The sequence below is a fragment of the Aspergillus bombycis genome, assembly GCF_001792695.1.
Source record: "Aspergillus bombycis strain NRRL26010 chromosome Unknown contig00018, whole genome shotgun sequence".
Lineage (NCBI taxonomy): Eukaryota > Fungi > Ascomycota > Eurotiomycetes > Eurotiales > Aspergillaceae > Aspergillus > Aspergillus bombycis.
Genome location: NW_019170020.1, coordinates 38,622 through 59,721, shown reverse-complemented (window position 1 = coordinate 59,721; position 21,100 = coordinate 38,622). Strand labels below are relative to the sequence as shown.

Below are 21,100 nucleotides of genomic sequence, written 5' to 3'. Positions count from 1 at the left end.
AAATTCCCTAGAGTCAAGAGAGTCCGAAGTATTTGATAATATTGTTCCTTTTTTTACTATATTAATTATAGTCATCATACTTTTAGTGTGAAAGATTGGTGGTTAATTGACCCTCACGATAACAGCAAAGACGGAACTTGAAGTATATACTTTCAAAAACATTATTCCCTTTTGGGTTTCGCATCCTCAACTATATTATCGACATCACTTTCATCCCCAGCTGTTAACCCGACAGCAGACACCTCCCCGCTTTTTAATCTCTGCAGCAATCTAAGAATACCCTCCATAGCATGACTCTGCTGGCGATCATTCCTCGCAAACCTCTCAAACGGCCTTATAATATGAAAAGCCGCCTCCTCAAGAAGGTATAGTGATCCTATCCGCGCAACATTCCTCGTTAAAGCTTTGTCCCCACCTAATGGTGGACTCTCAACGCGATCATGAACAGTCCAGCGGCAGTTGATCTCCATCCACAGCCCCAAATCTGTGACCATGCCAATACCGTCCTCGAGACTAGTTAGAGTACAGACGGTGGTGACGTTCGACTTAGGGTTTAGCGATGAGAACTTTGTAGAGCTTGAACTGATAGAGGTGCTCTCCTTGATGTGAGACCCCGGGTAGATTGACCTGATCATTAGGTCATGGTTGTGGAAAGTTTCTAGGATTGTGGCGCGGGAGAGTCCGTCTGGGATTTCTTCGACCTGACACCGCTGGAGGTCTTTGTAAAGTACTTTGGTGATGATGGACATGGGTTAGTTGAAGTTCCAGGCGTGTCCATGGGATATGATAAACACACTTGAGGACATATGGTCAGGTGAGTATAAAATAGTTGAGCTTAGGGTTCAGGTAATGAATGGAATTATTCCCTGAAGACCGACGCTCTGTTTTTCCAGGCCGTCCTCCTTGCAGGTTTCTGCTCTTCGTTGGAGAAATGACGTATTATATCCCAAAGACCTCCACACGAATGACTCGGTTAATAGTCAATCCCCAGAGCTCGGCTAACGGTTGCAGAATATGCCAGACGTATTTGCTGATGATTTTACTAGTGTGGTCTGAGATTTCGGAGATGATGACAATGAGAAATCCCAGCTATATACCCTAAATAAAGTGGGGATGACAAGCATGTGTGCTATGAGGCTAAGCGCCACTAAAAGCCCACTAGTGATGCTTGCCTCTTAATTAGACTAGGGGGAATCCAGGTGATCATTACAAAACCTACGTGAGCTCGGTATCCACCACCCTATTCCTCCAGATGATGCTGATATCCTACTCGAGTATCCATCTCTATACTGTGATTTGAGTCAATATTGATAGAAACCGGAAGTTCGAGGGCTCCCTGACTTTTCTAATACTGCCTTTTTGGTTAGCCACCGAGAATTATGATCATTCTAGTGAATTATGACGGCATTCTTCTGGAAAAACTGAGACTGAGCTCAAGCTATCTATGTAGGGGCAACCATAGAGGGAGTCAGCCGTCCTGGTGAAGTCGGGATATCAACCAGAGCCCTCGGTTCCATAAAGGGACTAAAAATTGAAACCTGGGGGTGGAAAATGTCTAAATCACTGTAGTAGTTTGCCAGAACCACAGAGCTAGACATTTGATTGAACCGATCATAAATTATAGGGTCCCATATATGGAGCTGTTATTCCCTTCAGGGCAAACAATTAATTTCAACGACCTGTTGACAATGGGAACACACTTTTCTGTTGTAGGGTAGTGTGTACATTCGGAAGTGGAGCTGGGCTCTATAGTTCGGGCCGTACGAGCTAGTTGTTTTGGCCATCAATCTACCTGAGTTCATCTGAATCACTGGACATGAGGAAAATGAGATGCCCGAGGAATGGTAGAGATTGAAATTCATAGATTCGGGACGTTGACCTGGCCAGTTTGGTGGCTGAAGGTGCGCACTTCGGGTACCTCTTGAGCGGCGTTTTCTAACTGTCGATCGGTTTTGACGGTTATGCGAGACATGACCATCTGAGATTGAAGATGCTCGCTCTATCCAAGAGTGCCTCTTAGCCTGTTTTCCGATGCATATAAGAACACCAGGGTTCACTTGGCCGTTACTACTCTCCACGATACGTGTGCATGGCCATGTCGATGGAATTCGGAGCAAAGTCGAATCATAGCAGCATTGCCAAACGCGAAGCTTAGCGATGAGTACTTCAACGACAGCGGAATTGATTCCACCAGCTGCCGCGGGAAGATGAAGTGTCACAGTATACCCTCAACATGGGCTCTGATTTATCAGTAGATGGATTGGGATACTGAATGCTACTTCCCCGACTTGTCTAACACTCGGGGAGCGGAGGTTCAGATCTACGACTCTAGCAATCATGGGACCATCCTCGCTGGCTCCATTGCTGCCTCCGAGGTAGTGACCATGATGGGTAACATTAGCGTTATGCCTGGATGCCCGACATGATTATTCAATTTAACAAAGTACAGCTATTATTGAAATAATAAGAGCCTTTGTAGTTGAGGGGGAAAGTATAAAAGCGAGGTACGTAGGGGAATGGGGAGAAGAGAAAGAATTTGGGGAGGGGGAAGAGGATTAATGCCTTATAAGAATCACTGCTATGCACGAAGCTGTCACATACTAGTGGTTACATGACTACTACGCAGTACTAGTACTAAGTACTCTAGAGTATATAGATACTTCTCTGTCATTACCTAGTAGGAGTGAGTTTACACAATTCCCTCTTCAGCCAGCCCCAGATCTAAGCGGTGTTGATCTCATAAACTCCACACTAGCCAGCACATCTCAGCTGCTCAAGTTCAATAGCCAATCCCTCGCGAGCAATCTTTGTAGATCAGAATGGATCCACCTTTGAACAACCGTGTCCTTTTTGTTGTCATCTAGTACTCTGTAGTGTTACTCCATATACAAACAGCACCCATGTTGTCTCACACCGCCCTAAGATTCTGCCAGCAGAAAAGGTGGGGCGGAGAACAATCACTGCCTGTGACGTTCCCATCTTGCTCTGTTTGGCTCATGTACTTCGAGATTTGATATTTCAGCAGATACAAGTTTCAGTAAACTGGTAGCAAGCCGGATGGTAGGCTTGTAGAGCCACGCTCCTGATCTCATTTGACAGTGCCATAATAGGCATAATGGAGTACTCACGGCAAGAAGCCTTTAAAAGGGTACAGACAAGCTCCATTTACATTCTGTACAGTGACATGGCTAATGCATTTCAAAGCTTCGGGACCCTTGTGTTGAGCTCAGCTCGGTCGGCCTTAGATACCGTGGCCATCAGTCGTCCCCAAACGATGTATTCCGGGCTCTCAAACCAGTGCAGAGCGTCCTGAAAGAACTCTCAAGTAAAGGTTCACTGGACGAAAAGCTAGCAGAATATGCATTCTTTCCGCTGTCTCATATATTCAATGAGACCCAGAGAATTTCTGCTAATTGCTTGGAGTTGGCAGTCGACTGCTTGCGAATATTGGTTGCTGACGGATGGCGACAACGCCTATCCCCGCAAATGGGCAAGCAGCTCATGATACTGCTGACGTTGATTATTGGAGGCCCTCCAAGTAAAGCTAATAGTAACCAGCAAGGACAATCCAAACCAGCGGAACTGTCTATTGCTGGCTTTGACTGTCTTTCAGCCATCTTTGATGTTATGGAAGGGCCTGTAGCGCAAAGGACGATCTATAACGAAATCGGCACAGCGACTGTTGTTGACCAGACTGTGTATGTCTTGCTTGAAGGAATTTTAGACAGTACATCAGATGACCTTTGTGTTTCTGCTGCAAAAGCTCTTCAAGCTCTATACTATCGAATCACTGACCGGGTAGTCCTGGCCAGCATAATGCCACGGACAGTCTCGACGCTGACAAAGGTCATCAAGCCAACAACTCAAGTACGACGCTCTTACAAGCTGCTTTCTGCCTGCATCAAGGTCCTCACACACATGATTAAAGTTGTCCTTAATGACCAAGTAACGAGTACCGCCCCAGAGAAGCCTGCTCAGTCTCAGGAAAGTGGGGATGGCCTTGTGCTTGATGAATCCTGGCTGAAGGCTACAGCTACCCAAATAAAGCTTGCGCTTGCAAATATTATCCAGGTTAGGCGGCATGACCGGCCTGAAGTACAAGAGTCGCTATTAGAACTTTGCTCAATGGTTGTGGAGGATTGCCGAAGCACACTGCAAGAGTCGCTCTCGCTTGTGGTTGAAACTATGGTTGTGTTATCTGAAACTAGCGATGACGAATCACCTAACAATGCATACACAATCCTCGTGCATCTTGCCACGGCGTATGCTGAGGTATTGGATGCCCTTAAGAACTCTCTGCATGCTTGGATTACCGCTTTCCCGAGAACCATGCAAAGCAATGATGAAACGTCGAAGCAATGGGCACTTAAACAAATATCCACTGCCTTTCAGATATTGTCCCAGATCCAATCCGGGTCTGACATACTCACTACTGGACTTGCATCAGGACTGTGCGACAGCGTTTCGGCAGCCGTTAACCATGCAAATAATGCCCTTCAGCCTCTGAACCCTGAAACATCAGGCAGCCAAACACTAGAAGTGCTTCACCATGGAAATCAGTCAAGATCTTTCCCACCAGTTCTTCTGGAACATCGCAGTCAACAGCAAACACTCAAAGACCTTCAATCCATGATTCTCAGGCTTAACAGGTCCGAATCTGGAAGTGATATTACACGTCTAATCATTAACCGGGTTCATCAAGAAACAGGCAATTCTATTGCGCCTTTTTGGTTAGCGTTAGAATTCCTTAAAGGCAGTTCCCAGCTCACTAGTCTTGATGAATTTATTTCATCTGACTTTATCGAACCGTCATCCCTGTTTTCTACGAGAGCTAACATGATCGAAGAACTATATTACATTTCGCTCCCTGTACTGAGCGAATCACTGCCTGACGAATCAAAAGACTGGCGAATTTCGGCTCTTGCTCTAGAAGTAATCGCACTCCAGGCCCAACAGCTTCATGAAGCATTTCGGCCAGAATTGATGGACGCATTATACCCTGTCCTCCAACTGCTATCATCGCCCAACCCAAATCTTCAGAGGCATGCTATGGTCTGTCTCAATATACTAACGGAAGCCTGTAATTACGAGAGCACAAGCACGATGGTTATTGAAAACGTCGACTACCTTGTGAATTCAGTGGCCTTGAAGCTAAACACGTTCGATGTCTCACCGTATCCGCCCCAAGTGTTGTTCATGATGGTCAAGCTATGCGGTGTGCGGTTGATCCCATATCTCGACGATTTGGTCGATTCAATCTTTGGGATATTGGATATGTATCACGGATATCCAAAACTTGTTGAAATGATGTTCAAAACCTTGGCCGCCATTGTTGAGGAAGGGACCAAGAATCCTTCATTCCTGGCAATAAGCGATGGAACAGACAGCGAACGTGCGGGACATCGCAAGAAGCAGCACAAGAGGTTACAGATCTCTTCTCTTGCTAATGACCTGAGGAATCGGAAAGCGAAGCGTGCCAAGCATCTGGACGACTTTCCTGAAGCTGACGAGCACGTTTCCCACCCAGAACGGCCGTGGACCACAAAGCCTGACAAGTCCGTCGAGACAGAAGAGGATATCGAGTCGCTTCTGAACAAGGCAACAGAGGAATCAGACGAACCACTGCCCGCACCACGCGAACCCGAAGACCAAGAAAAGCCTTTGAGCAAGTCACATAACCTGTTGTTACATATCATCCAGTCTATCCCTTCACATCTTTCGTCTCCATCGCCCTACCTTCGCCGATCCTTGCTCTCTATACTTACCCAGGTATCACCAATTCTCTCAGGACACGAGAACAGCTTCTTGCCCATCATCAACGAGGTGTGGCCATCAGTAGCCGCAAGGGTCAGCCTTCCCTCATCCTTCAATAGCAGCTCCTCATCAACAGCCCTCATGACAAGAGAAGACTCAAACAACGGACCCAAGAACCGACCAGATGATGAATTCAACTTCAGAGAAGAAATATACGTAACCACAACAGCCTGCCAAGCCATCGAAAGCATGTGCAAGAGCGCCGGCGATTTCATGGCCACCAGAATCGAAGCCGAATTCCCGCGATGGGAACGGCTCTACCGTCGCGTATGGGAGACCGTCCGACAAGATGCCGAAAAGGCCATTCAGAGACGAGCCAGGAACCAAACCACCGAGGAAAAGACAGATAATATACTTTTTTCATTATCCCTGGGTCTCTCACAATCGCTATCTCTCAATACAGCAGGGGGGCCCCCAGGCGCACGTGCATTCACACCTCACCATAGTCTCTGGCGCGCTCTCCTCTCCCTGTTCATCACTCTTCTCACACATGTCCGTCTACCTTTGTCTATGGGTGACCAGATCTGCGAATTCCTTGCGGCTTGGATAGCCCGGTTTGCGGGTCCGGATTACTATTCTTCTTCTTCGTCGTCGTCGTCGTCGTCGTCAAAACAAGAAACCCCGTCTTCTCTTCGTCCAGAGATTGACACTGTCAACAATGCTATCGAGGCAATGGAAACCTGGAACGTTGACTTGACTTGGTTCATCTTTCAGCAGCAAAAGGCACAAGTGCGGGATATCACACCTCAAAGGAAGACACCCAGTGTTTCCCTAATAAGTGAAATCAACGAAGACCCCTTGAAAACATGGTCATCGCCAGGAAATAAATTGAAGTTTGCGGCGTTGGTGTTTTGAGTGTGCATGAAGACCTGGATTATAAAGTGGCTTAGGCATGGATGTGATAAGGAGAACATATCTTACAAGGTATAACGATTGAATGATTATTTTGATAATACATTTAGAGCGTCCGCGTAGATTGTTATGGTAGACGAGAAGCACTCTGGTTGTGCCAAAGGGAGAGTCGAGACTAATATCTTCTTACCCTTGATGGCGGCACTCAAGGTATGCAATTACTCCAGACAGTACATATAGCCCTACCGAATCACAGGATAGGTTCCTCTTTCTTGGCAATACATAGGGTTACTGATGTTGTGAAACGGTAAACATTGGAACATCTCCAAAGCGTAGAAGGGGGCTCTAGCGTCTGCAAAAGTACTGTACTTTGATACTCATGGCAGGGTTTACGATAAATATAGGATCATCATGTGCGAGGAGATTCAATTGGCAAGCACTAATCTCAACAATTTTTAACTTGTTTTTCCTGATTATTCTCAAACCAGAAACATCACAGCAGGTCGTGATGACCGTCAGCAACAATAAAGCGAGTGGAGAGTAGTTGGGAGGACGAATCAAAGCCAAACAAAAAACATCCCGAAAGTAATTTCCATGAAACGGAGGATCATGAATGGATCAGCTGATCTATTCGTCGTCGCTCTCTTCTTCGCTCTCCGACTCGGCATTCTCAAGCCATTCGAGGAAAGGCGCAGCAGCCTTGCGGACCTTCTTGCTGGTGGAGATATCAACATACTTCTTGCTAGCCTTGGAGCCCCATGCCTTGAGGGTCTCCTCGGAAATGATATCTTCTTCGTAGAGGCGAAGAAGGACAGCGGGGATTTGGCTGATCAGCTCGGGGTGATCCTTGCCAACGAAGCGTTCAATACCACCCAAGAAGGCCTTCTCGTGGCGCTCCGAGGTAATCATCTTCTTGAGAAGACCAGCGCGGCCAGGAATCTGCTTAGCAATGTCCTTGTCGAACATGGTTTGAGAAAGAACTGCCAGGGTCTTGTGCTTCGACTCAATACCGTATTCCTTGGCCTTCATGTAGATGTCGACATCGCTGACTTTAGCGACACCACCCTTCTGAGTCGCGGTGTCCTGTACCCAGCTACCGAGCTCATCATAAGCAGAAGGACCATCAGCACCATCTTCGTCAGCATCCTCGATGACAAGGGAACGCTTCAGGTCATCGGGGAGTTCCTTGGCACGAGCACGGACGGCCTCCTCAGAGACGTCGACGGACCATTGAACTTCCTCAGCATCCTCAGCTTCGATGTTATCGGCCTCGGACTTAATACGACGAGTAAGCTCATCGTCACTGCCAGCGTCCATGCCCACGTCACCGTTCTCAGCGTCACCATTGTCAGAGTTGCTGTCTCCAGGGCTGCCGTTTTCTCCATTCGCTGTCTCATTCTTCTTGTTCCGCTGTTCACGACGGGTCTTCTTGTCGGCCTTGTTCTTTTTCCCTCCTTTTCCACTAGTTTCGTTGCGGAGGATGAAAGTGCTCAGTTTCAGACGGGAATCAACATCGGAACGCTGTCCGCAGGCTTTGCAATCCAGGATAATCTTGTCATCCTTGATGATGACGTCGGTTTCAGGGTTCTTGCACTTCTTGCAAAGAACAAATTTGGAGATGAATCCGTCAAGATAATCCTGGAGCTTGGCAGCATCGTGGGCGCCGTTGATGATCCAGCGTTCATCGGTCGGCTTGGCGTTGGCCTGAGCACCAAGCTCGAATCCGAAGTACTTGATCACGTATGCAGGGGGACGGCTAAGGGACTGAGCGACCGAGTTCAGGTTGACAACGACGGTCTTGATTCCATTGCCCTTGCCCTCAATCTTGGACTGCAGGCGCTCCATCTTGTAACGATAGAAGGGATCGGTAACATCCCGACGAATGTTGACGGTAGCCATGGTGAATAAAGATGAAGATCTTTGTTTACTTAAGAAGGTGTCTGAAAACGAAGCGGGAGGGATTCCGGACTAAGGATGTCTTGAAAGTACAAGACATGCGTAGTGAGTTCCTGATTTTGGAGGAATGGTGGCGGTTAAGATCGTCTCAACGGAACGATTGGCACAGCGAATATGGCAGCCCAAAGCTTTCAGCCACAGGACTTAGAATGTATACTACAAGGTTTCGACGCGGGGCGAAACGTTTGCAGCTTGAGCGGCAGGTGGTAGTCGAGATCGCTGACACAGGACGAATACATAGACAAGTTCTCGATCGACTCTGTTTTTAGTGGATTTCTCCAACGGAAAGAGAGAGAAACCAACAGGGTGGTTCTTCTGTAAGGCAGCAGGTAAAGACACAGGTCAGAATTTCGACACTTTCGATGACTGGTGGCTGACGAGATGACCGTAGAACTAACCAGTGGCTTTGATGAATCAAAATGCGCAGTAACAACCGTAAGCCGTGTTTAACAGCTTTCCGGGGAACTTTGGAAGACGTGACAATGTCAAGAACTGATGACTTGACGATGAAAAGAAGAGCAGGTTGGGATGGGAAAGAAAGAGAAAAAGAGGAAGGAAAGAGAAAGAAAATGTTGCCAAATAGAAGGAAGGGACGATTCGACTGCTCCACCGCCAAGCCCGGCAGAAAAAAAAATAGAAGAGAAAAAAAACCCACTCTGAGTCAGCAGACCGGCTGATTTCCGTATCAGGTCGGCTCCGAGGCACGTGCACAAAGTCCTTTCCAACAAACAATCGCGTTTCGGGGTTATGTCGGATTTAACATTCCTTTTGTCGGTTGATTTTCATTGTTCTGTCCAGTATCAGTCGCATTTACACCTCTGCCTGCACCGACAAACATTCCTGGTTAGCCTTGCTTCACTTCTGTTGTTTAGTTGTTTACCTTTCATTGCACTATTGAGCGAATTTTTATGCAAGATACAGCCGATTTGATTCCTGTACACTGTACAATCCCTTGTGTTGTATGACATACTACGAGTTACCATGAGCCTAAAGAATGCGCTTTGAGTTACGGTGAGCCACTAGGCTGCACCACTATGAAACACAATCTCGCATCCTTGGATACTACTGATCCTTTGATCCTTCATTCATGCAAAATTTCGATGAAGAATGGCCAGTAGAATGCTCCAACTTCACACCCCTCACATAGGGCTCGGGGTGACTGCTATAATTGGGGTTAGAGCGATATTCGCTAAAGTACTGGTTTCAGGGCTATGCAGGGGCCGAAGTTCGCGAGTCATCTCTGTCTTAGGCACTGCTCATGCAGCTAACCATGCAGAGACAGTCCCAAGGAGCACGTAGCTGAATGGCTATGCTTTCTTTGGATACGTGCATGTAGTAGATAATACGGGTTGGTTATACTCGGTATATTTGTGGACATCGCTTAATCTACCACCAGGACGAGACATATCCCAAATATTACAGAAACATTGTCTTTGGGCTTGTAACACTACATGGAACAGCACAAGGTGGTACAGTTCCGCTATAATTAAATCATTCTTTGTGTTGAGTCGTGTAGAGGATCGAGCTTTGCCCATACAGGGCTGTACGTATTCTCTGTATAGGTACTACTAACTGGTTGTGATCTAAAAAAAAATGCCAATGTACTACCCGATAATCTGTGCTACGGTGACCCCAGGCTCAAGCGAATTTGAGTAAATACGGGGTTGGATCTATTGTAGGGTTATAGAAGATCAACGGACTTTGGGTTACGGTAGTTATTGGCGATGCGAAAATATGACTAAGATTGCGTAAATCAATGCAAACAACCCCAACGTCATTTCACCCTCTTCTTCGACCGGCCCGATTGTATCACTGCTATTGGGGACAGGCCGAAGATCCATGATTATCGTCTTATAGAAGGTACTGTGCTCACCCATTTGCCATATGGAAAATTTTCTAGGCTCATCCCTCTCCCTGTCCCCACATACCCCACGTGCCCCTCACCAGTGTCTCGACGCTTTATGAAAGTCCCGTAAATGCAGCCATAGATACTAATTAGTGCAATCCAGAAAAGTAAAAATGCCGTTAAATCTCTCCTTGTATCTGGTTACCGACTCGACTCCAGCTATCCTCAAGGGCCGTGATCTGTGCACGGTGGTGGAGGAAGCTTTGAAAGGAGGTCAGTCATTCTCTACTCCCGGCAAATTCTCCACTAACGCTTGGCGTAGGTGTCACGATAGTCCAATACAGGGACAAGAAAAGTGATACAGGAGAGCAGATTCAGACAGCTAAGAAGCTGCATCAGATTACCCAGAAGTATGGGGTTCCCTTGCTGATCAATGACCGTGTGGATGTTGCTCTTGCCGCTGGAGTTGAGGGTGTCCATCTCGGTCAAGATGACATGGGTGAGCTATCCGCCTCTGCCATGCAGTGTTCATGGTCTAATTTCTTGCAGCCATTGAACAAGCAAAGCAGCTTCTTCCTAAGGATTCTATTATTGGTATCACTGCTGCCTCGATAGAAGAGGCTCAAAAGGCCATTGATGCCGGCGCGGACTACCTCGGGATAGGAACCATGTTCGCAACTCCAACGTATGTTATCTACCACAAAGCGGTCCAGCAACCTTACAAACTACTATTTCAAAAGTCACACTAACTCCTATTAGCAAGACCAACACCAAGCACATCATCGGAACAGCCGGTACACAGGCTATTCTTGATGCTATCTCGGACACGGGCCGCTCTGTCGGGACCGTCTCAATTGGTGGAATCAATCTCTCCAACGTTCAACGAGTCCTTTACCAGTCCAGAGCTCCCAGGAAGGAACTTGACGGTGTTGCCATTGTCAGTGCCATTATAGCCGCGGACGACCCTAAGGCCGTAGCAGCTGAATTCGTGAAACGTATCGCCACTCCCCCGCCATTCGTACGAGCCCCAGCAGCTCCTCAGATCCGTGAAGTTGCTGCACTACAGGAGGAGGTGCCAAAGATCGTCCAAAAGGTCGTACAAGCGCACCCTCTTGTGCACAATATGATCAACTTTGTTGTAGCTAACTTCGTTGCTAATGTTGCTCTGTCAATGTAAGTTGCCTCGACTGTCTGTATGGCCTGTGCATCTCCAGTTAAGTGTCTTCTAGGGGCGCTTCTCCTATCATGGCCCCACATGGGGATGAAGCTGTGGACCTCGCGCAGTTCGACGGCGGCCTAGTCGTCAACATGGGTACCTTGACTAGCGAGAGCGTTCCCAACTACCTCAAAGCCATCAAGGCTTACAACGAGCGTGGTAACCCTGTTGTCTATGACCCTGTTGGTGCTGCCGCTACGCACATCCGTCGCGGAGCAGTCAAACAGCTCATGGCAGGAGGATATTTCGATCTCATTAAAGGCAACGAGGGAGAAATCCGGCAGGTCTTTGGAAGCAGTGGCGTGACTCAGCGTGGTGTTGACAGCGGTCCGAGCAGCCTGGATGGTCAAGCTAAGGCCGTCCTAGCCCGGGACCTGGCTCGGAGAGAGCGTAAGCCGTCACCTGTCCTTTGCTCAGTGAAACCACACTAACCTCATCGGATACAGACAACCTTGTTCTTCTCACTGGCGCCGTTGATTATCTCAGCGACGGCGAGCGAGTTATCGCTGTGGAGAACGGACACGAGCTCCTTGGGCAAGTCACTGGCGTATGTTTACTTCCCTGCTCCTACAAAATAACCATAAGACAATATACTGATATAACATATAGACCGGCTGTGCCGTCGGAACCGTATCCGGCTGCTTCCTAACTGCCCACCCATCCGACAGACTCCTGGCTGTCCTGTCCGGTATTCTAATGTACGAGATCGCAGCGGAGAACGCCGCCTCGAAAGAATACGTGCGGGGACCCGGCAGCTTTGTTCCTGCATTCCTCGACGAGCTCTACGCCATCCGCCAGGCAGCCCTGAAGGGAGACCACAGCTGGTTTACCGGACGGGCCAAGATCCAAGTGATCGATTTGTAAAGGCATCAGAATAAGTTGGTTCCATGTGAATATAAAAGTTACTAGAAATGCTATCCATGTACACATTCCCGAAATAAAAAAAAACCAAAAAGAACCACGCACTCTGTCTCACACAGAAACAGGAAGATAAACAAACCCAAATGGATGAAATAACTACTAGTATACACCCCCTGCAAGAGAGAACCAATCCACACAACCTCAATGACATAGCCCCTCACTCGCTGCCTGACAAACCAGGCACCAAATCCATGATCATCTCCGCATACTCCTCACGGACTTCCCCGCCCGATTTCCTCCGCAGCCACTTCTTCTTCCTCTACAATCCACCGCAAGCTCATTCATTCCATTTCACACATTCCACATTCAAATCACTGGTACCAATCGCTATACCCAAACTATTGCACTAAAACCACCCAAAATGGCCACCATCACAAGAGCAGCCCGCATCCGTAAGTCCCCTACAAGCCCAATATCTAGATAAATACTAACAAAAGCAACAGGGAATCCAGCCCTATTGTACGTCCACTAAAACCCCTAAAAGGAAATCAACCATGAACCTAACAATCCTGCCCAATTCAGCATCTGCGATATCCAAGAGAAATTCAGACCCGTAATCTACGAATTCTCTAAATTGTACGTCTACTACAACACCATTAATCACCATCATCCCATTAGTACTATCTGACCCCTACATGCCAACCACAACCCCCCCCCAGCCCAAGAATATATTACCATCCCAAACCCCAATTATAATAACAACTGGAATAATACTAAAATTGAAAAACAAAAACAGAATCCCAACAACAGCCAAACTCCTCAAAGCAGCCAACACGCTCCAGATCCCAACGTACGTGACAACCCAAAACCGGGCCAAACTCGGCGACACGGTTTCTGAGCTGCAACCCCACCTCTCGTCCCCGAATGTAAAGGCCAATGTCGACAAGACCTTGTTCTCGATGATCACCCCGGAGATCGAGGCCAAGCTACCCAAGGTTTCTGCGGGAGAAACGGGCCTTGATGTTATTATCGTCGGGATTGAGACGCATATCTGTGTTACGCAGACGACGCTGGATTTGTTGGAGAGGGGTCATCGGGTGTATGTTATTGTGGATGGGGTGAGTAGTGTCAATAGCGAGGAGAGGGGGATTGCGTTGGCGAGGTTGAGGGATGCTGGGGCCGTCGTGACCAGTAGTGAGAGTGTGTTGTTTGAGGTTTTGGGGGATGCGGGCCATCGTGGGTTTAGAGCTGTTAGTGGGCTGGTTAAGGAGACGAAGGAGGAGACGAAGGGGGCTTTGGAGGTTTTCTCGAAGATTTAAGTTTTCCTTCTTGAGGAATTTAGCTTGGCTTTTTGGTGTTGGACTTTTGTAGTTGTAGACTAGGATATGGGATTGAGGGCTGGGCTCTTTTGAACTGAGATATTGCTTGCTATTAGGATTTCGAAGAGTGCTATACAAATGGTCTCATAGTAACTGGTTCAGTATTGAGTGAATGAATGTCAATTTGTATGACTGCAGTCAGGATTTACTACTACTACGCTATAAACCGGTTACTGCATAGTACATGTGATGTCGTCCAACACCGTCAAACGTTCAATTGAACGTCGCCAAATACAGTTACGCTACACGCATAGGTAGACCGTGAATCAGGGCTGGATCCCTAATCTATTTCATTTAGGGTTCGTCACAGCCCGGGTCGGTTGAGACGAATTGAGCCATCCAAACGCAGAAGCGCCGCCAATGGGATTGGATACCCATGGTTTACCCGTCCGAGTCTCGTCTGGGGACGCTCGTGACGACGCCGGCTGAGAGGGCACCGGGACTGCATCGTGACTGGAGCTAGTGGGCACTGTCGTAGCGGATGACGTTCGAGAGGAAGACTTGATCGGGCGCAAGACTTTCATCGGGCGAGTCCTGGAGGTCTTACCGGCGGTGGAGGCATTGGAATCCAATCTGGTATCGCGTTTCCACGAACCCCAAACCCCGGCTGGCTCCACCTTTGTCGGGCCCTCCGGTGGAGACTCCGCGACTACAGTGGGCTTGCTCACGCTGGTGGGTTCGGCGCTCCTTGGCAGTTCCTGGGTATCCAAAGATGTCTTTCGACTCTCTTCAGGTTCCTCAGTTGAGTCTCTAGCGGAAGCAGATGCTGACCTGGACTGTCGAGACAAACTCCTAGGTGGGCCAATTACACCGACCGAATGGCCATTGGTGTCTGGTTGAGGGCTAGCCTGAAGCGATTGTGTCGTGCCCGTCGTACGCGAGGCATCCGATGCCGTGCGAAGGAACTTGAAGGCCGAGTCGTCTTCGGGCCGCACAAGAGGGATCGAGATCTTATTCCGCTCATCGTCCACCATGATAATCTTGTCCTGTGAGAAGAGCAGCTCTGCATTATGGGAACGAAGAATATCACTGCCCAGAACAATCTGGATGGAAGGATCATTGAGATCGATATCACGGACAAGGAATCGAACAGTCAGTGCGGGCAGCTGGGGGGCTGGGCTACTGGGCCTGGAAGATGATTGGTGAATACTAGCTTCGGGGAGATACATCGGGAGCTTGATGAACTGCAAGTCTTCCTCCTGTGTTACCAAGCTTTCGAGACCCAGCTTTTGGATCATGGGAAAGCCCAATGAAGACTTATAGGATCCCGAGCAGACCGCGGCATACAGGAGCGAGTCATTGGAGAAGTTGGTCGTCAACCAGCACCGTATAATGCAGGGTACAGGGCCAAGGAGAAAAAGCCCTGGTGGAGGAATGAGGGGGGAGCCACCGACAGAAGAGCCCATCATTCTGCTGGTGGTTTCCAACCCCAGACTGTTGGTACGTGCCGAGTGATGGGAATGTCCCGATGAGCTTAGTCGTCCGTCAGACCGGTGAGACAGAGACCGCTCGGTCAGCGGATGGCTCCCCATGCCACTCCCGGTTCTCAGTGGAAGCTCGCTGGTGGACCGACTAGTTTGTCCATAGTAACCGTGAATAGCGCTTTCATCAAACCGAACACTATTCGCTCTGGATGTCCCTCGTCTTGGCTCCTCTTCGCTCTCTATGCCCATGGTCCCCCCACCCCCGTGATGCTGTCCCTGATCGAACCCTTTGAAGGCGTCGGCCGGCGAATGGAAGATAGGCTCTGCAAAAGGAATGAGAGATCAGCTCCTATTCGAAAGCAATCCGAAGACCAAGTGAACACACCTGTGGGTATTGTGCCTGCAACGGATGTAGGAAACGGTGACAGAGGGCCCCAGACGCTTTTCAATCTCGCATCCTCGTCCCTTCGCCGCTCGAGTCTTGCGATTCGCTCCGCCTGCTCGAACTGTGTAGCATGGAGCTCCTTCAGCTCTTCGAAGACGCGCCAGATGTCGTCACGTGAAGCAAAAGGGTACTGAGCATCCATATCCGAGCGACTGAATAGGGGTGGCGAACAATGCAACGACCAGGGAAACCAGGACACAAATGAATCAGACCCAAAGAATCAGACAACTTTATGTTTCTCCTCCAAGCTACTTTTTGGCGTCAACCGACCAGGGTTACGTAGCTCGCTTTATCCTCAATACTCCTCCCTCCTCTGTGAGACGGCCGTACGGCCGTCCACCCGGTTCGCTAAATATGAATATCTGCAACCTTTGCCAAAACCATATAAACCTAATAGCAGCTTGCTGTCGGGATGTTCTCACTCCACAACGCTGATGAGTAATGAGCCGAAACGAAGGGCCGAAAAGGGTGTCTTGATTCGGACGGAAAGAATGCCGACTTCACGGTTGTCGAGAAATATCCAACGAGGTGAGAAGCGACCACCTCAGCTTGTGTTGGAGGCCGCGAAAATTGTTGAGTTAATAGTCAACAAGGAGCTGTAGTAAGATCGACCGATGGATTTCTAGCAAGGAGCGCCGAGGAGAGAAATGATCTGCTTTGCAGGAGGAAATGCGAGCTGAATGCGAGGACGGAGGCTCCGGCGCTTTAAAGGGTGACTTGAAACACGAGTGGTTAGATTGCTCAAAGAAGATGCAAGAAATTTCAGGAGACAGAAGAAACAAGTTCGTTAGATCGTGGAGGACAAAAAATTAAGCGCTGTAATCTGAAAGGAAGGGTGATGATCAGGCAAGGAGGCCGAATAGAAAGTGAAAGACAAAAGATGAGGGGATGAAATTCAATGCAACAGCCGTCACTTTCTATGTCGGGCTTAGCCTGAGTTTCTTTTGTCTCCGACGGAGTTTGGACTTCGAGCCGATTCTAGACCGCTTTTGTGCACACTTTACTACTAATACTACTGGTAGTACTAGCACTAACTTACAGTACCCCGTACAGGAACAGACAATAATAGTCGACCCGATCTGAGCTTATGCTCTACTTTAGTAACCCCCTTTGGAGAATTTACAGGAATTGATTCTTTCCATTACGCATGGCCTTCGCTATAGAACGTAGTAAACTACCGATCCGTGCGGACCTCCACCCGTTGCCCCTGCATAAACACTGTAACCATCTCTCTACCTTGGCGCCTCCGTCCACGGGGGATAAATCATACCCATTGCAGTAGGGTCTTCCTCTGGCCACTTCGCTCGAATCGTTTCCATGATCGCATCAAACACTACCCGATATCCATCTGCTGTCAAATGTAGACCTTTTCCATAGGTTAGTATATCAGACACAGTATACAAACGAAAAGAACAGGACAGACCATCAGTGAAAAACCGCGCTAATTGATCCAGATTTGGCAAATCTCTCGAGCCCGGGAGCGGCTCACCCTCCTTCCAGCCAACAGCAGACATAAATGCTTTCCATACATCCACTACAGGGACGCCGAGAGAGGCGCCAACCTCGCGAACTGCCTCCGCATATTGCTTAGTAAAAGCGGCGGTTCGGCTGGGATGGACAGTTCCCTTGGACTCGTCAAACCCCTGTAGTTGGTATTCATTTATAGGGGGTGGAGTCAGCAGGAGGATATGGGGATTCTGGGCCACTGTTGCAGGATGTTGAATGATCTGAGTTAGATTCTCTTTATACACGTCCAATGGGACGTGTTGAGAGCTGCCGGGGAGACATGCGTCGTTGGCTCCAAAAAAGATAGTCTATTCTCGAGTTAATCTTTGTATGCTATTTGAAATGTTCTTCATAGGATGAACTAGCGTACCATGAACCGCACTGTGGCTCTTTCTGGCGTGGGGAAGAACTTGGGAAAGACGTTGATGGCATGGCCAGAAGTATAACCACTGTAGGAAATCATGCGATTACTAGGACTGTTATAAAGAAGCCAAATGCTCTAGTGTAACGCACCCAAACCCGCGGTTGATCACATCCAGGCGTCGGCTGTAAGCTGTAAATCTTTAGCAGCTGTTTGTAGTCGAAAGAAAGAGGGGGAGGGGTACTACTTACCATCCTGCAGTCCTGCAAATAAGCCAAATCCCATGTGGGGGTCACTGGACATCTGGGTGATAGAATCCCCAAAGAGGATGAATTGATCATAAGGCTTGTACAGAGCCTCTTCCTCGGCTGCCATTGCGAAACGGGATAGTCCAAGATTTGCTTGTTTGCCTTTCTAATAGCTAGTTGGTGTAGAAGAATATTAACAATAGAGATAGAGGTGAGAGAAGATTAAGTACCATCCTCCCGAATGATGGAGGGGCTTCGTCGAGATCAAACAGTTCATGACGGTGTATCTCCGATCCAAAATTCTGGCCACTCAGCGGCCGTCGGGGATTGCGGTAGATAAACAGTGGATCTCGTAAAAACAACAACTAATTGCTTATACCTTAAACGGTCTCCTACTATCAACTCCATAAGGATACCCACTTGAGATTCGAGAAATACTGGTGGATCCTTCTTTCTATTCGAATTTGACAAACGTAAATGAATAGCATAGCATCCGCATGGAAGGCTCAGGCTTCAGCACCAATCTACACGCTTCTAGAGTCTAGACCAGGAGGTTTTTCCACCAACAAGCTTGACTCGTACGCTTATTCAGGTGGGGTCTTTTCGCAATTAGTGGTTCCTCCTCGGCCTGATTTGACAAGGGAGAAAGGAATGCACAACTAAAATGACCGTGTTCGAAAGGGAAGAGTCAAATTTCGTACCAGCAAAGAGAGGAACAGGGAAGTTTACCTTCCTCTACCATCGAAGTGTATGGATTAGCCTACCGTCTGTCCGTGGTGACCATAATTGCTTGCATGGAATTTGAAGACATCAAGTACGCTAACTGAAATTATCCAATCATATACAATGAAGCACGCTTAATATCGAGCCCATTTCCGCCCCAATGCGTGCAACGCGATAGTGGGTAGCAAACTACAGACGAACATCATGGCGCTCGCAACGCCTGAACTCGCAGCGACGCCAACATTTGCAAACATATCGGGAAACCTATTTGGTATTAGTCATGCATCGGTGTGTCACTTGTTTGGAACGAACGACTTGCCAAAACGGGCCGATGAAGCCCCAGATCTGCCGAGCAAAATTAATTAATACCCCCACACTTCCTGCTTCGTCTGGGTGGCAGTCGACTGCATATGTGACCATGACAGTAGTCACGACTTGATTTCCAAAGGCAGCCACTCCAGTGCCCACGATAGGTGTGACAGTCCAATGCCCCTCGGGAGCCTGCTGGGTACATACTAAAAAGACAATAATGCCCACTATGGTCAAGATAATGCCGGGGTAGCTGAGCCACAGACGGAATTCTGGGTCTGGTGCCTTTTGTATACGCCGTGCTCGGCGATTCACCCAGTAATCGAATATGGAGCCACCGACTTGCTCGCCTAGGACTGTGCCTATTATGACTCCGATGTACTGGAGACCAATTTGCTCAGTATGGAGAGCAAATTTCTCCTGCAGGAGCTGAGGAATCTCGACGTTGACCAGGACACTTCCGAACAGGAACACCATGCATAAGCAACGGTTGGTATTAGGACGTTCGGGTGCTTAGCCATGGTGAAAGGGTGAATGAACTCCCTTAATGCCAATGGTGTTGGGTCAATACGTCGAAATGAGAGATACTGAGTTTTGAAGTCAGACGACGAATCCTCTGTACTACTACCAATATAACGGGTCTCAGGCCCTAAGAAGATGTACAGGATGAATTGCACGCCATTGGTGATGGCGAGAACCCAGAATATCCAGCGGTAGCCCACGCGATTCGCGACAAAGCCAAAGACTAATGCACCTAGTATGTGATTGTTAGCGGAGCCAAACACCAGAGCAATGTAGGTTCGGACTAACCTCCTGGTATACCCAAGGTGACCATTAAGGTCCATATTCCCATATATCGAGCTCTCTCTTTCTTGAAAAAGGTCTCTGTGACAACGGCACTTCCGATTGCTGCTGCTGGAGAGATGAAAAATGCCGTCAAAGCTCTACATGCGGCCAGTGACGCATACGTCGGACTCTTCGCACATCCAACATTGCAAACAAGGCTGAGGATGGTGGATAGCAGAAATATAGGCCGACGACCATACCGGTTAGACAAGGGTTTCCAGAAGAGGGGAGCGCCCCCGAGAATAGCAATTTGCAGAGTTGTAATGTAGCTGGCGCTTTGTAAAGATACTCCTAGATCGATGCTAATATCCTCAAAGGCAGGAGTAATCGAGGATGTAAAGGTCGCCATGCAAGAGTGAAAGGCGACAAGTAGGAAGTTGGCTAATTTCTATGGTAAAGAGAAGTGATCAGGTTAGGATCGATCTATATGTCGAGGAGGGCGTCGTACCTTCCACGTAGGCCAGTTGTATGGGTCTGCGTCTGACGCACTCGGCATGGGTTCCAGGTCCAAGGTGCCATGGCGTTTGAAGAGATATTCACGATGAGATGGAGACAGTGAGTATAAGACATCATCGAACTGTGATGGGCTGACTTCTGCTTCCTCAATACACTCGCTATTCTCTTTTTCCAGGGAGGAAAGGTCCTTGCTATCTGGTGATGGGATAGATGGGATAGATAGGACCTCTCCCTGGTCTTCTGTCCTTATATTTGATGGCATGGTACCGGCAAGAAATGATTATAAACCAAGTTGGCGTCTTAAAAGAAGTTGTGATTATCTGAAGAACATGACTTAACACTAGTAAGCAGAGACGGGCAGGGGATGAGAGCTGAGTAGCCCTAATCCAGCGAGCGGGAGGTAAGGACTTATAAAGGTAGGAGCGGACGGCCCGGCAGAGGTTAGATTGCCACCCCTTTTGTTATGAACAAATCTGGGGTACTGCATCGCTGGCCCCAGTGGATACTAGTAGTGCCTCCTCAAGTCTCGGACTGATGGATAGATATCTTGGAAGCCTGGGGATGGAGTCTTTCTACTGTGGGGATTGGACTGGTCCCCACAACACATCAATGCTAGATTGGGTGCTTCTAGGCTTGTCTCAACGTACAGTTTGGGATCTTGTGGAGAGGTGGCTTGTTCAGCTTTGTGGAATGCGGACGATGTAACGATGTTAGTGGGTGCAGGGGAAGTAAAACCTCTTTCGAAATAAAGCTGTTAGGAAGGCCAATTACATACGATCCAGAGAGTGTGGTCGACTAGTACCAGTCGACTACCAACGTCTGTCTTCTGCATATAACAACAACATTACGACTTATTGT

At 48.3% G+C, this 21,100-nt stretch overlaps 8 protein-coding genes across 8 annotated transcripts; 3 read left to right on the top strand and 5 right to left on the bottom strand.

Annotated features, from left to right (window-relative positions):
- Positions 1-161: 161 nt before the first annotated feature.
- Positions 162-749, bottom strand: ABOM_002821 (uncharacterized protein; the record flags this gene model as incomplete). The annotated part of the gene is made up of 1 exon (XM_022529951.1): positions 162-749. The coding sequence occupies one exon, from the start codon at positions 747-749 to the stop codon at positions 162-164; it is 588 nt and encodes a 195-aa protein (XP_022391755.1).
- A 2,366-nt stretch (positions 750-3,115) lies between these two features.
- Positions 3,116-6,669, top strand: ABOM_002820 (uncharacterized protein; the record flags this gene model as incomplete). Its single annotated transcript, XM_022529950.1, has 2 exons — positions 3,116-3,148; positions 3,205-6,669. The coding sequence occupies 2 exons, from the start codon at positions 3,116-3,118 to the stop codon at positions 6,667-6,669; spliced, it is 3,498 nt and encodes a 1,165-aa protein (XP_022391756.1).
- Positions 6,670-7,293: 624 nt separating this feature from the next.
- Positions 7,294-8,565, bottom strand: ABOM_002819 (translation initiation factor eIF5; the record flags this gene model as incomplete). The annotated part of the gene is made up of 1 exon (XM_022529949.1): positions 7,294-8,565. The coding sequence occupies one exon, from the start codon at positions 8,563-8,565 to the stop codon at positions 7,294-7,296; it is 1,272 nt and encodes a 423-aa protein (XP_022391827.1).
- Positions 8,566-10,641: 2,076 nt separating this feature from the next.
- On the top strand, positions 10,642-12,548 carry ABOM_002818 (bifunctional hydroxyethylthiazole kinase/thiamine-phosphate diphosphorylase; the record flags this gene model as incomplete). Its single annotated transcript, XM_022529948.1, has 7 exons — positions 10,642-10,741; positions 10,791-10,967; positions 11,018-11,153; positions 11,228-11,641; positions 11,698-12,074; positions 12,131-12,231; positions 12,294-12,548. 7 exons carry the CDS (start codon positions 10,642-10,644, stop codon positions 12,546-12,548), a joined length of 1,560 nt encoding a protein of 519 aa, XP_022391826.1.
- A 418-nt stretch (positions 12,549-12,966) lies between these two features.
- Positions 12,967-13,864, top strand: ABOM_002817 (putative isochorismatase family hydrolase; the record flags this gene model as incomplete). Its single annotated transcript, XM_022529947.1, has 2 exons — positions 12,967-12,997; positions 13,356-13,864. 2 exons carry the CDS (start codon positions 12,967-12,969, stop codon positions 13,862-13,864), a joined length of 540 nt encoding a protein of 179 aa, XP_022391802.1.
- A 350-nt stretch (positions 13,865-14,214) lies between these two features.
- On the bottom strand, positions 14,215-15,935 carry ABOM_002816 (uncharacterized protein; the record flags this gene model as incomplete). The annotated part of the gene is made up of 2 exons (XM_022529946.1): positions 14,215-15,671; positions 15,734-15,935. The coding sequence occupies 2 exons, from the start codon at positions 15,933-15,935 to the stop codon at positions 14,215-14,217; spliced, it is 1,659 nt and encodes a 552-aa protein (XP_022391832.1).
- A 1,090-nt stretch (positions 15,936-17,025) lies between these two features.
- Positions 17,026-18,035, bottom strand: ABOM_002815 (SGNH/GDSL hydrolase family protein; the record flags this gene model as incomplete). The annotated part of the gene is made up of 5 exons (XM_022529945.1): positions 17,026-17,159; positions 17,217-17,607; positions 17,670-17,748; positions 17,813-17,852; positions 17,912-18,035. The coding sequence occupies 5 exons, from the start codon at positions 18,033-18,035 to the stop codon at positions 17,026-17,028; spliced, it is 768 nt and encodes a 255-aa protein (XP_022391804.1).
- A 730-nt stretch (positions 18,036-18,765) lies between these two features.
- ABOM_002814 (putative MFS transporter) lies at positions 18,766-20,504 on the bottom strand (the record flags this gene model as incomplete). The annotated part of the gene is made up of 5 exons (XM_022529944.1): positions 18,766-18,895; positions 18,957-19,397; positions 19,481-19,694; positions 19,751-20,174; positions 20,235-20,504. 5 exons carry the CDS (start codon positions 20,502-20,504, stop codon positions 18,766-18,768), a joined length of 1,479 nt encoding a protein of 492 aa, XP_022391803.1.
- Positions 20,505-21,100: the final 596 nt, after the last annotated feature.